Source organism: Calidris pugnax, unplaced genomic scaffold (assembly GCF_001431845.1).
Source record: "Calidris pugnax isolate Ruff unplaced genomic scaffold, ASM143184v1 scaffold148, whole genome shotgun sequence".
NCBI lineage: Eukaryota > Metazoa > Chordata > Aves > Charadriiformes > Scolopacidae > Calidris > Calidris pugnax.
In genome coordinates, this window is record NW_015090926.1 from 4,854,687 (window position 1) to 4,867,441 (window position 12,755).

General features: G+C 46.6%; 1 protein-coding gene across 1 annotated transcript; it reads left to right on the forward strand.

Annotated features, from left to right (window-relative positions):
- Positions 1-4,636: 4,636 nt before the first annotated feature.
- Positions 4,637-12,180, forward strand: LOC106893461. Its single transcript, XM_014951457.1, has 3 exons — positions 4,637-4,778; positions 7,050-8,026; positions 8,210-12,180. Exons 1-3 carry the CDS (start codon positions 4,637-4,639, stop codon positions 11,393-11,395), a joined length of 4,305 nt encoding a protein of 1,434 aa, XP_014806943.1. The 3' UTR covers positions 11,396-12,180.
- The last annotated feature ends 575 nt before the right edge of the window (positions 12,181-12,755 follow it).

The window sequence follows — 12,755 nt, forward strand, 5'->3', positions numbered from 1 at the left end:
GCTCAAAGCTGTACCAGGGGAGGTTCAGATCTGACATTAAGAAATATTTCTTTACTAAGAGGGTGGTCAAACACTGGAACAGGCTTTCTAGAGAGGTGGGCGATGCCCCAAGACTCTTAATGTTTAAGAGGCATTTAGACAATGCCCTTAATAACATGCTTTAACTTTTGGTCAGCCCTGAATTGTTCAGGCAGTTGGACTGGATGGTCATTGTAGAACCGTTCCAACTGAAATACTCAATTGTTCTAGTCTAGTCTCTCCAACTGGTTGCCCAAGACTTTTCTACACAGGTCTACTTTTTTACTTTACTTTACTTCTCTTTTCTCATTCTGATACAAAGGATGCTGGATGATACTCTGAAAAATTGAAGTTATGACAATAGGACTTCACTCATTTCACTCTCCCAGGCTGTTAATGTCTACAGTAGACTGAATAGAAACTACAGGTTTGAATGCCTGCAAATACCTGCATGCTTGTGGAATTCAGGTAGCCCAGGCCTCTGTGGGATGACCAAGTCAACAGCTGTCTATGTTTCTACTGTTTGTTTGGACCTCACGGTAAAGTAAGAGAAGAGCTCTGACCAGTCTGAAGGACTTTCTGTTCACATGCAGAGGCAAAAGCCATAAAGGGATGCCACAGGGAACAAAAAGAAGACTGCTCTGGAAGATAAAATTGGCAACTAATGCCATCAGGCAGTATTGAATTACAGTCTTCAAGATCCCAGCTTTGGATTTGGGTACCTAACTGCAAACTCAGAAAGCTCTGCATATTAAGTACTTTCAGACTTAGCCCTTGTCCTGGGTCTGGCAGTGATGGGGTTAATTCTCCCCAGGACCTAGGAGGGACACAGGTATTCCATCCCATGTGAGCCATGCCCAAGGGGTAGCCGGAGCTAGCCGGGAAGGGGAGGGGACAGGAAGTTGGGGAGAGGAGGCGGGGACCCCCGGAGGAGTAGAGCGGTCGGGGGCGTCCCGGGAGCGGTCGGCGCGCGGCGGTATCGAGCGGCGGTATCGTGATCGCGGTTGTATACCCCTCTGTTATTGTTGTTGTTATTGCTCTTTGTTCCGTTCTGTTAAAATTGCCTTTGTCTCAACCCACGAGTTTTGCCTTTTTATTCCCATCTTCCCCTCCCGGCCGCGTGGCCGTGAGGGCTCTATTGTGTGCGAGCGGCTGCACGTGGGCCTTTGTTGCCGTCTGAGGCCAAACCACGACAGTCCTGTTCATCTACCTGACCCTAGTAGTCAACGTCAGCAAAGCCTTCCAGTTTAATTACTTGAACTCCCTGCACTGTGCTCAAACTGTCCACACTGATTGTAAGTTGAAAAGTATTGTATAAGAGTAATATTTTTGAGCTTTTTCCTTTTTTTTTTCAATATTGTAAGATGTTTAAAATCCTAAAAAAACAAGCCTGATTTTTTCATTTCATTTGGTATGGCACTATGGGGTGATACCTGAAACCCAAGTTAACTTTAAATGAAAATAAGTGTATTTCAAAATATTTCTTTGTTGATGTCACTTCAGAAAGCTCTCACTGTAATATGTAATGACTTCAAATGTGATTTCTCTTGGCCTTCCTAAAATAGATTTTTTGTCCTGCCCACCCTGTTTAGCATTTCAACAAAAATTGCTATACATAACACACAATTTTAATGTGTCTAAATTAAATAATAGAAAAGCTTTTAATTTGTATCTAAAATCCCACAAATACGTCACTGCAAATTCATAAATCTGAAATAAGAGGTTTATAAAAGAGACAAGGGCTTCAGTTCTATCTACAATACAATGTGACTGTAAGATATATTCTAATGTGCAGCAACTGTGTTTAAAGCATGTTCAAAGCTGAGATGATCACTTTACCCTTGACTGCAATCACCAAAGGAAAATTAAATACTCTATATCCTCCTGGAAAGACTCTTCAAAAAAATGTCCATCTGACTTTTCTTCAAACATTTATCTTTCTAAAACAAACCACACTTTATTGATGTTGACAGGTTTACAGCAAGACTTGACCAGGGTTTATATGAGACCCAAAATCTTTCACAGATTGCTTTTGCTTTATCATTTAAACCTGGTTTATATCTATTTAAAGTTACCTGGGTCTTTGCTTCTTATTGCATAATATAATGTATTAGTAGTAATATGGATCATTTAATGTCTATTTGTTTGAATGAAATTGCTAGTAGAGTAGTAAGGGTGGTGAAAGAATTCTTCCCCGTGGTATATAGAGGAGGTCTGCTCTCCCTGTTTTGCTCCACTCACCCCTCCCCCCACCCTCCCTCTGCTGCTCCTGCTTGGGCCTTGGCCACCATGGCCATCACAACAGTAGTTATCATAACTTGCACCTGGACCTTGGGGGATGGCTGGCAGCATAGTCAAAATACTGTCTGGAGTGGACCTAGATATTTTGTGCCCATGAGAATATGGCTATAGGTCAATTATCTTACTGTATAAATAGTGGACAGCCCCAGAGCCCCTTTGAGCTCTCCTGTATGGCAGCGGGCTGCACGCCAGGATCTCCCCTTTTGTGAGGAAGCTCACTGAAGGTTCTGCTCCTCGAGGTTGAGAGATTCCTTGCCGCAACAGATTCTCCATAAGTGACTAATAGCATGCTAAACTTTGAAATCTTAGCTAAGTGATGTAAAGGATTGATTGTGCATATATAATCCTTTAGACATAAACTGTTGACCAAGTCTGGGACTAGGATTGGATCCAGCCGCACCAAGACTCCTCTCTGAGGAGCAGTTTAGAAAGCCAGGGGGTCCTTTCTGAACCTCGTGACTCAATGGGAGGGTCTCCCTGACAGCTTGTCTGACCCTGTCCTCTGTGCAGTAAATAAGAGAGTGTACCCTGACATCGAATCTCGTAAAACACTATCGCATTTACTACTTGTTTTATCGCACTTACTACTGGTTTTGTTAAATCACTGTTTCACCTTAATAAATATTTCATTGCCTCACTCTAACTAGTGAAGTTAATCACTCCGTCCACAGCATACCGTTACTGTGAAAATGATAGACTTCTACAGCTATTGTTTATGAAGACTGGTATGGAGGTGTGCTCTCTCTGCTTCCTGCTCTCTTTTGTTTTGCTATTCATTTTGATGTACTGCAGCCAAATTATAAACTTATTTTTCATTAATCAACAATTTTTTTTTAACCTATGTTATGGTTTTAGCATTAATTTTTTATAACAGAGTTTGTGACTAACTTGATCACTAACAGTACATGTATGGTCAGTGTCTGTGTTAATTTTATTATTTGGACATTCAAACCAGAAGAGGGCAATGTTAATCTTATTACAAAGACCTAAAGTTATGTTTAACTTCATGTAAATAACTATTTTCTTTACCTTAAACATTATGTGAATTATGTGCCTTTGGGCCCAGCCCTGCTTTTATGTAAGCCTGTGACTGATCTACTGGAATGCGTAGATTTATACATCCAAGCATGAGGTACTTTACTCATGCAATGGTAGGATTGCCTTAAACTGTGAAGCTAGTGAATTGTAACAGAATATTACAATATGTTTAATATTAAATACCATAACTTGCAATTCATGCAGGCTTTCTATAAATTGATCACTCCTCTACAGAAGCCACAGAGTCAGGTGTGCACATGTACCCAGATTATGATGCTTTCAAACCTGACAGTGAATCAGTGGCCTTATTAAACGATAAGAGAGTGTTAACTACTGATTTTGGTAGGATTAGGTTTCTACCTAAGTTTTATGTTAAAAATGAGTTATTTAGTGACATTAATTCTCTTTGTAGCTGTCTAGTTTAAATACATGCAAATATAGGAGCACAGTAATCTGTGACTTTCTGAACAATTGGGAAACCATTCACAGATTCCATATAACACAAAAAGGTAAACTGCAGTTCAGTACAAGCATGAATTCTTTGTTGTCTTGTAAGTTAAGAAATTTGAAATAATAAAAAAAAAAACGACATAATTTTTATGAAAATTGTGTTGTTGTGGAACACATAAATAGTCTTGGAACAATATGAGCTATAAGGGCTGCTCTAACACGTTCATGATGCACTGGGTGATGAACCGGCTAAGGGCAGAGCTCAAAGGGTTGTGAATGGGGCTACATGTGGCTGCTGACTAGTCACCAGTGATGTTCCTAAGGACTCAATTCTAGGGCCAATTCTATTCAATATTTCTATCGATGATCTGGAGGTGGGAGTTGAATGCACCATTAGTAAGTTTGCAGGTGATACAAAACTGAGAGGTGAGGTTGACTCTCTCAAGGGTCTTGCAGATGGATCTAGATAGGTTGGATCATTGGGAAATGATCAATGGCATGAAATTTTACAAGAACAAATGCTGTGGTCTGCACCAGAAATGGAGTGACATTGGACAAAAATACGAATTTGGAAAGGAGTAGCTGGAGAGCAGCCCTGCAGAAAGGTGTCTTGGGGTTGGCAGCAGACTCAATAGGAGTCAGCAGTGCACCCTGGTAGCCAAGAGGGCAAACTGCATCTTGGGGTGCATCAAACACAATATATCCACTTGTTCAAACAAGGTGATTATCCCATTGTATTCGGCATTGGTGTGGCCTCACCTTGGGTGTTGTGTGCAAGTTCTGGGCCCTGCAATTTAAAAACAATGTACTTTGCATCCAGAGAAGGGCAATGTACGTGGTGGAAGGGCTGGAAGATATGTACTTTGAGGACCAGCTAAGGACTTTGAGATTGTCTAGTTTGAAGAAGGGGAGGTTAAGGGGCGACCTCATTGCTCTCTACAGTTTCCTGAGGAGAGGACATGGAGAGAGAGGTGCTGATCTTTTCTTGATATCCATGGACAGGATGCCTGGGAATGGCTCAAAGCTGTACCAGGGGAGGTTCAGATCTGACATTAAGAAATATTTCTTTACTAAGAGGGTGGTCAAACACTGGAACAGGCTTTCTAGAGAGGTGGGCGATGCCCCAAGACTCTTAATGTTTAAGAGGCATTTAGACAATGCCCTTAATAACATGCTTTAACTTTTGGTCAGCCCTGAATTGTTCAGGCAGTTGGACTGGATGGTCATTGTAGAACCGTTCCAACTGAAATACTCAATTGTTCTAGTCTAGTCTCTCCAACTGGTTGCCCAAGACTTTTCTACACAGGTCTACTTTTTTACTTTACTTTACTTCTCTTTTCTCATTCTGATACAAAGGATGCTGGATGATACTCTGAAAAATTGAAGTTATGACAATAGGACTTCACTCATTTCACTCTCCCAGGCTGTTAATGTCTACAGTAGACTGAATAGAAACTACAGGTTTGAATGCCTGCAAATACCTGCATGCTTGTGGAATTCAGGTAGCCCAGGCCTCTGTGGGATGACCAAGTCAACAGCTGTCTATGTTTCTACTGTTTGTTTGGACCTCACGGTAAAGTAAGAGAAGAGCTCTGACCAGTCTGAAGGACTTTCTGTTCACATGCAGAGGCAAAAGCCATAAAGGGATGCCACAGGGAACAAAAAGAAGACTGCTCTGGAAGATAAAATTGGCAACTAATGCCATCAGGCAGTATTGAATTACAGTCTTCAAGATCCCAGCTTTGGATTTGGGTACCTAACTGCAAACTCAGAAAGCTCTGCATATTAAGTACTTTCAGACTTAGCCCTTGTCCTGGGTCTGGCAGTGATGGGGTTAATTCTCCCCAGGACCTAGGAGGGACACAGGTATTCCATCCCATGTGAGCCATGCCCAAGGGGTAGCCGGAGCTAGCCGGGAAGGGGAGGGGACAGGAAGTTGGGGAGAGGAGGCGGGGACCCCCGGAGGAGTAGAGCGGTCGGGGGCGTCCCGGGAGCGGTCGGCGCGCGGCGGTATCGAGCGGCGGTATCGTGATCGCGGTTGTATACCCCTCTGTTATTGTTGTTGTTATTGCTCTTTGTTCCGTTCTGTTAAAATTGCCTTTGTCTCAACCCACGAGTTTTGCCTTTTTATTCCCATCTTCCCCTCCCGGCCGCGTGGCCGTGAGGGCTCTATTGTGTGCGAGCGGCTGCACGTGGGCCTTTGTTGCCGTCTGAGGCCAAACCACGACAGTCCTTTTTGGCGCCCAACGTGGGGCACTCGGAGGGTTGAGATTACGGCAGATCCGACCAGGGCATGTTAAAAGGAATTTTGTATCTGTGTTCATTGTATTAGTTGCTGGGCACAATGTTGTTTCGTTTGTTTTCATGGCTGTGTTATGTGAACTCTTACATGCCGTATGTACTGCCCGTGATGATGTTTATCACTTCTGGGAGAGGGATCAGGGTTATAATTTTGCTGTCTTGTGCTATATCAACTTATGATATGATAGCATCTCTGTTCAGATGGTTTTGTTGGGGTGTTTATTCAGCGCTGCTTTCCTGCCCATATCTCGGGGAATTTATTGATAAACACACTGAATCTATGAGGGAAGCAGGGGGGGATATTTTCCCCAGCTCTTTCACCTCCTTTTTTGTGCTGGATATGTCAGTTTTTGAAAATTTTGAATACCCTTGGGACACGCAAACCAGTTTGGTCTTACTGCTAGGTCTCCTGAATGTGTTTCAGATTTTGTTTAAGGTTAAGCAACTATTTAAGGCTACCACCAAGAGATCTGCCCCAAGGCTGGAGGGTCATGGGTGGCATGGCATGTGGGAGAACATGGGCAGGTATCTAGAGACCTTTTCACCTCCAATGGTCTGGGATCTCACCACCGAACAATTACAGGACCCTGATAAAGTGGTAGAATATTTGAAAGGAAAATGCTGTGGCTATTCCAGAGAGGCACAGCTCACTGCATTGTGCTGGGCCTTGGCCAGTATCTACCGAGCACTGCTCAATGTTGTGCAGCATCCTCAGGGGGAGGACATGGAAACCAGGCTGACAGACACTGTGGCTGCTCCAACCCCTGCGACAGACACTGTGGCTGCTCCAACCCCTGCGACAGACACTGTGGCTGCTCCGACCCCTGCAACCAATGCTGTGGCTGCTCCGACCCCTGCAACCAATGCTGTGGCTGCTCCAACCCCTGCAGTAGACACTGTGGCTGCTCCAACCCCTGCAACCAGTGCTGTGGCTGCTCCAGCCCCTGCAGCAGGTGCTGCGGCTGCCCCAACCCCAGTGGCAGTCACTGCAACTGAACCAGAAAATCAGCCTGTGCCCGTGTCAGTCGCCCCTATCCAGAAGAAGAAATGCAACAAGAAATCAGTTCGCTTAGTGAGGGATGACAATGAAGCAGGGTCATCACGAGAACAAGAGGAAGAGGCAGAATCAGAGATAATCACTCGATCCCTGTCCCTGAGTGAGCTGCGGGACATGCGGAAAGATTTCGGCCGACTTCCAGGCGAGCACATTGTCACCTGGCTGCTCCGGTGCTGGGATAACGGAGCCAGTAGCTTGGAATTGGAGGGTAGGGAGGCCAGGCAGCTGGGATCTCTGTCTAGAGAGGCGGGCATTGACAAGGCAATTGGGAAGAAGACACAGGTCCTCAGCCTCTGGAGGCGACTCCTATCAGGTGTGAGGGAAAGGTACCCCTTCAGTGAAGATGTTATATGCCATCCGAGCAAGTGGACCACCATGGAGAGAGGTATCCAGTACCTGAGAGAACTAGCCGTGCGGGAGATGATTTATTGTGACCTGGACAATGCACAGTCACCCACAGATCCTGATGAGGTCCAGTGCACAAGGCCCATGTGGCGGAAGTTTGTACGGAGCGCCCCATCGTCATATGCCAACTCATTGGCAGTGATGGAATGGAGAGGCGAAGAGGGACCAACGGTGGATGAGGTGGCTGCCCGACTTCGGCAATATGAAGAAAGTCTCTCTTCTCCCCTTGTCTCAGCTGTGGAGAAACTGTCCCGGAAGGTCCAGCAACTTGAAGAGAATATATCCTCCCCGCCTGTACGAGCCAGTATCTCAGCTGTTAGAAGCAGACACTTCTCCACTCAAGATAGAGAATACAGGGAGTACACACCACGAAACACCCTGTGGTTCTGCCTGCGTGACCACGGAGAGGACATGAGGAAGTGGGATGGACAACCTACTTCAGTCCTACGGGCACGGGTACAGGAACTGCAAGGAAGAACCACCACAAAAGGGGATCCCTCCAGGAAAAGTGCTGCCCCAGTTTCCAATGTGCAGTTCCCCAGACAGTATAGAAGGCCTGAACCTACTTCTGATCCCCTTGAAGGAACCTCCAAATCATTTCTGCAACAAGCAAGTAACGGATACTATGACCACTATTAGGGGGGCCCTGCCTCCGGCCAGGTGGGGGAAAGGGACAACCGGATTTATTGGACAGTGTGGATTCGATGGCCTGGCACGTCAGAGCCACAGGAGTATAGAGCTTTAGTGGACACGGGTGCACAGTGTACCATAATACCATCAAGCCATACAGGGACAGAACGCATCTGTATTTCTGGAGTGACAGGGGGATCCCAAGAGTTGACTGTACTGGAAGCTGAAGTGAGCCTAACTGGAAATGAGTGGCAAAAGCATCCCATTGTGACTGGCCCAGATGCTCCATGTATCCTTGGTATAGATTATCTCAGGAGAGGATATTTTAAGGATCCAAAAGGGTACCGGTGGGCTTTTGGCATAGCTGCATTGGAGGCGGAAGAAGTTAAACAGCTGTCCACCTTGCCTGGTCTTTCAGAGGACCCTTCTGTTGTAGGGCTGTTGAAGGTTGAAGAACAACAGGTGCCAATTGCTACCACAACAGTTCATCGGCGGCAATATCGAACTAACCGAGACTCTCTGATCCCCATCCATGAGCTGATTCGTCAACTAGAGATTCAAGGAGTGATCAGCAAGACTCACTCACCCTTTAACAGTCCCATATGGCCGGTGCGGAAATCTAATGGAGAGTGGAGGCTAACTGTGGACTATCGTGGCCTCAACGAAGTCACGCCACCGCTGAGTGCTGCCGTGCCGGACATGTTAGAACTTCAATACGAACTGGAGTCCAAGGCAGCCAAGTGGTACGCCACAATTGATATCGCCAATGCATTCTTCTCAATCCCTCTGGCAGCAGAGTGCAGGCCCCAGTTTGCTTTCACTTGGAGAGGTGTCCAGTACACCTGGAATCGATTGCCCCAGGGGTGGAAACACAGCCCCACCATTTGCCACGGACTGATCCAGACTGCACTGGAAAAGGGTGAAGCTCCAGAACATCTGCAGTACATTGACGATATTATCATATGGGGCAACACAGCAGAAGAAGTTTTTGAGAAGGGGCATAAAATAATTCAAATCCTTCTGAAAGCTGGTTTTGCTATAAGACGGGGTAAGGTCAAGGGACCTGCACAGGAGATCCAGTTTTTAGGAGTAAAATGGCAAGATGGACGCCGTCAGATCCCAACGGATGTGATCAATAAGATAGCAGCTATGTCCCCACCAACTAGTAAGAAGGAAGCACAAGCTTTCCTAGGCATTGTGGGTTTTTGGAGGATGCATATCCCAGATTACAGTCTGATTGTGAGCCCTCTGTATCAAGTTACCCGGAAGAAGAACGATTTTAAATGGGGTCCTGAGCAACGACAAGCTTTTGAACAAATTAAACAGGAAATAGTCCATGCAGTAGCCCTGGGGCCAGTCCGGGCAGGACAAGATGTTAAAAATGTGCTCTACACCGCAGCTGGGGAGAACGGCCCTACCTGGAGCCTGTGGCAGAAAGCCCCAGGGGAGACACGCGGTCGACCCCTAGGATTTTGGAGTCGGGGATACAGAGGATCCGAAGCCCGCTATACTCCAACAGAAAAGGAGATACTGGCAGCATATGAAGGGGTTCGATCTGCTTCAGAAGTGGTTGGTACAGAAGCACAGCTCCTCTTGGCACCCCGGCTGCCAGTGCTGGGTTGGATGTTCAAAGAAAGAGTCCCTACCACACATCATGCAACGGATGCTACGTGGAGTAAGTGGATTGCACTGATCACTCAGCGAACTCGAATGGGAAACCCCAGTCGCCCAGGAATTCTAGAGGTGATTATGGACTGGCCAGAAGGCAAGGATTTTGGAATGTCACCAGAGGAGGAGGTGATGCGTGCAGAAGAGGCTCCACCATATAATGAACTACCAGAAGATGAGAGGAGATATGCCCTGTTCACTGATGGGTCCTGCCGGATTGTGGGAAAGCATAGGAAGTGGAAGGCTGCTGTGTGGAGTCCTACAAGACAAGTTGCAGAAGCCACTGAAGGACAAGGTGAATCAAGCCAATTTGCAGAGGTGAAAGCAATTCAGCTGGCTTTGGACATTGCCGAGCGGGAAAAATGGCCGGTACTTTATCTCTACACCGACTCATGGATGGTGGCAAATGCTTTGTGGGGGTGGTTACAGCAGTGGAAGCAGCAGAATTGGCAGCGCAGAGGCAAACCTGTCTGGGCTGCGGAATTGTGGCAAGATATCGCTGCCCGGGTAGAGAATCTGGTTGTGAAAGTACGTCATGTAGATGCCCATGTACCCAAGAGCCGGGCCACTGAGGAACATCAGAATAACCAGCAAGTGGATCGGGCTGCCAAGATTGAAGTGGCTCAGGTGGATCTGGACTGGCAACATAAGGGCGAATTATTCTTAGCTCGATGGGCCCATGACTCTTCAGGCCATCAAGGGAGAGATGCTACATATAGATGGGCTCGGGACCGAGGGGTGGATTTGACCATGGACATTATTGCACAGGTCATCCATGAATGTGAGACATGCGCTGCAATCAAGCAAGCCAAGCGATTAAAGCCCCTTTGGTATGGAGGACGATGGCTGAAATACAAATATGGGGAGGCCTGGCAGATTGATTATATTACGCTTCCACAGACCCGTCAAGGCAAGCGCTATGTGCTCACAATGGTGGAAGCAACCACTGGATGGCTGGAAACATACCCTGTGCCCCATGCCACTGCCCGGAATACCATCCTGGGCCTCGAAAAGCAAGTTCTGTGGCGACATGGCACCCCAGAGAGAATTGAGTCGGACAATGGGACTCATTTCCGAAACAGTCTCATTGACACCTGGGCCAAAGAGCATGGTATTGAGTGGGTTTACCACATTCCCTATCATGCACCAGCCTCTGGGAAGGTAGAACGGTACAATGGACTGTTAAAAACTGCACTGAGAGCAATGGGTGGTGGGACTTTTAAAAATTGGGATACACATTTAGCAAAGGCTACCTGGTTAGTTAACACCAGGGGATCTAGCAACCGAGCTGGCCCTGCCCAGTCTAAACCCCCACGTACTGTGGAGGGAGACAGAGTCCCCGTAGTGCACATGAAGAATATGTTGGGGAAGACAGTCTGGGTCAGTCCTGCCTCAGGCAAAGGCAAACCTGTCCGTGGGGTTGCCTTTGCTCAAGGACCCGGATGCACTTGGTGGGTGATGCGGAAGGATGGGGAAGTGCAGTGTGTACCACACGGGAACCTGATTTTGGGCGAGAATAGCCAATGAATGAAACTGTATGATGTTAATTGCTAAATGACCCTGCCATCTCACTTTGGTGACTGCTATTGGTTGTACTATAGTAGGAATCACCCAACTAATGACTGATGGACTCTGATGAGAAATCAAGTACGGTGCAGCCTTGAAGAGACCAGAACTGACCTCAGCAGCTGGCGCCCAGCAATTTCAATGAGACCAACGTCTTCAACCCATGGACATGAGCTACACCGGATACATCAGCCACAAGGCCCAGAGAAAAGATACAACATGCAACAGTCCAGCCCCAACATACACCATCTTGCATGCCCTGAGAGACTGTTCTAACAGATGGAGGTTGAAGTCATGGGTTAAATGAACTCAACAGACATTTTAGAGCGATGGCCCATAGACTAAGGACATTATACCTATATGTGTATATATATATATATGTCAGGAGAAACTGACAGTATACAACTGGAAACTGTAGGATCTGGGCATGGCATGAAATGGTATGGAATAAGGGGTGGATGATGTCCTGGGTCTGGCAGTGATGGGGTTAATTCTCCCCAGGACCTAGGAGGGACACAAGTATTCCATCCCATGTGAGCCATGCCCAAGGGGTAGCCGGAGCTAGCCGGGAAGGGGAGGGGACAGGAAGTTGGGGAGAGGAGGCGGTGACCCCCGGAGGAGTAGAGCGGTCGGGGGCGTCCCGGGAGCGGTCGGCGCGCGGCGGTATCGAGCGGCGGTATCGTGATCGCGGTTGTATACCCCTCTGTTATTGTTGTTGTTATTGCTCTTTGTTCCGTTCTGTTAAAATTGCCTATGTCTCAACCCACGAGTTTTGCCTTTTTATTCCCATCTTCCCCTCCCGGCCGCGTGGCCGTGAGGGCTCTATTGTGTGCGAGCGGCTGCACGTGGGCCTTTGTTGCCGTCTGAGGCCAAACCACGACAGCCCTGAAGACACATTATAGAGAGGATGCTAAAACAGAGCCCAGAGCTGTACATATACAGCAATTACATGTTTAAAGCTTTTCCAGCTTTGCTAGGCATTACTCTAGCCTTTATTCTAATGAAGAGAAGTTGCTTGTTTGGGGTTGACTTATTGAGCTGATGTATCTGAGACTGAATCAAGATAATATTTGCCATATCTGACACAGTCTAGATTGTGTGGAAAAAAAGGGTTCTATACACCCATCAAAAGTGCAGATGGATTGCTGAAAATGCAACTGGTTCAGCCGTCTGTTTGTAACAGTTGTTTCATCTTGCTTACTTTAATTTTAATCTTCCTTTACTGTAAACACTCTGCTTGTGCTAATAGTTCTATCTGTAAGCAATGAGCATATTTCTGTCCCAGTGCCCACTTTTAGAATGTTAGTCTTAATACATTTAT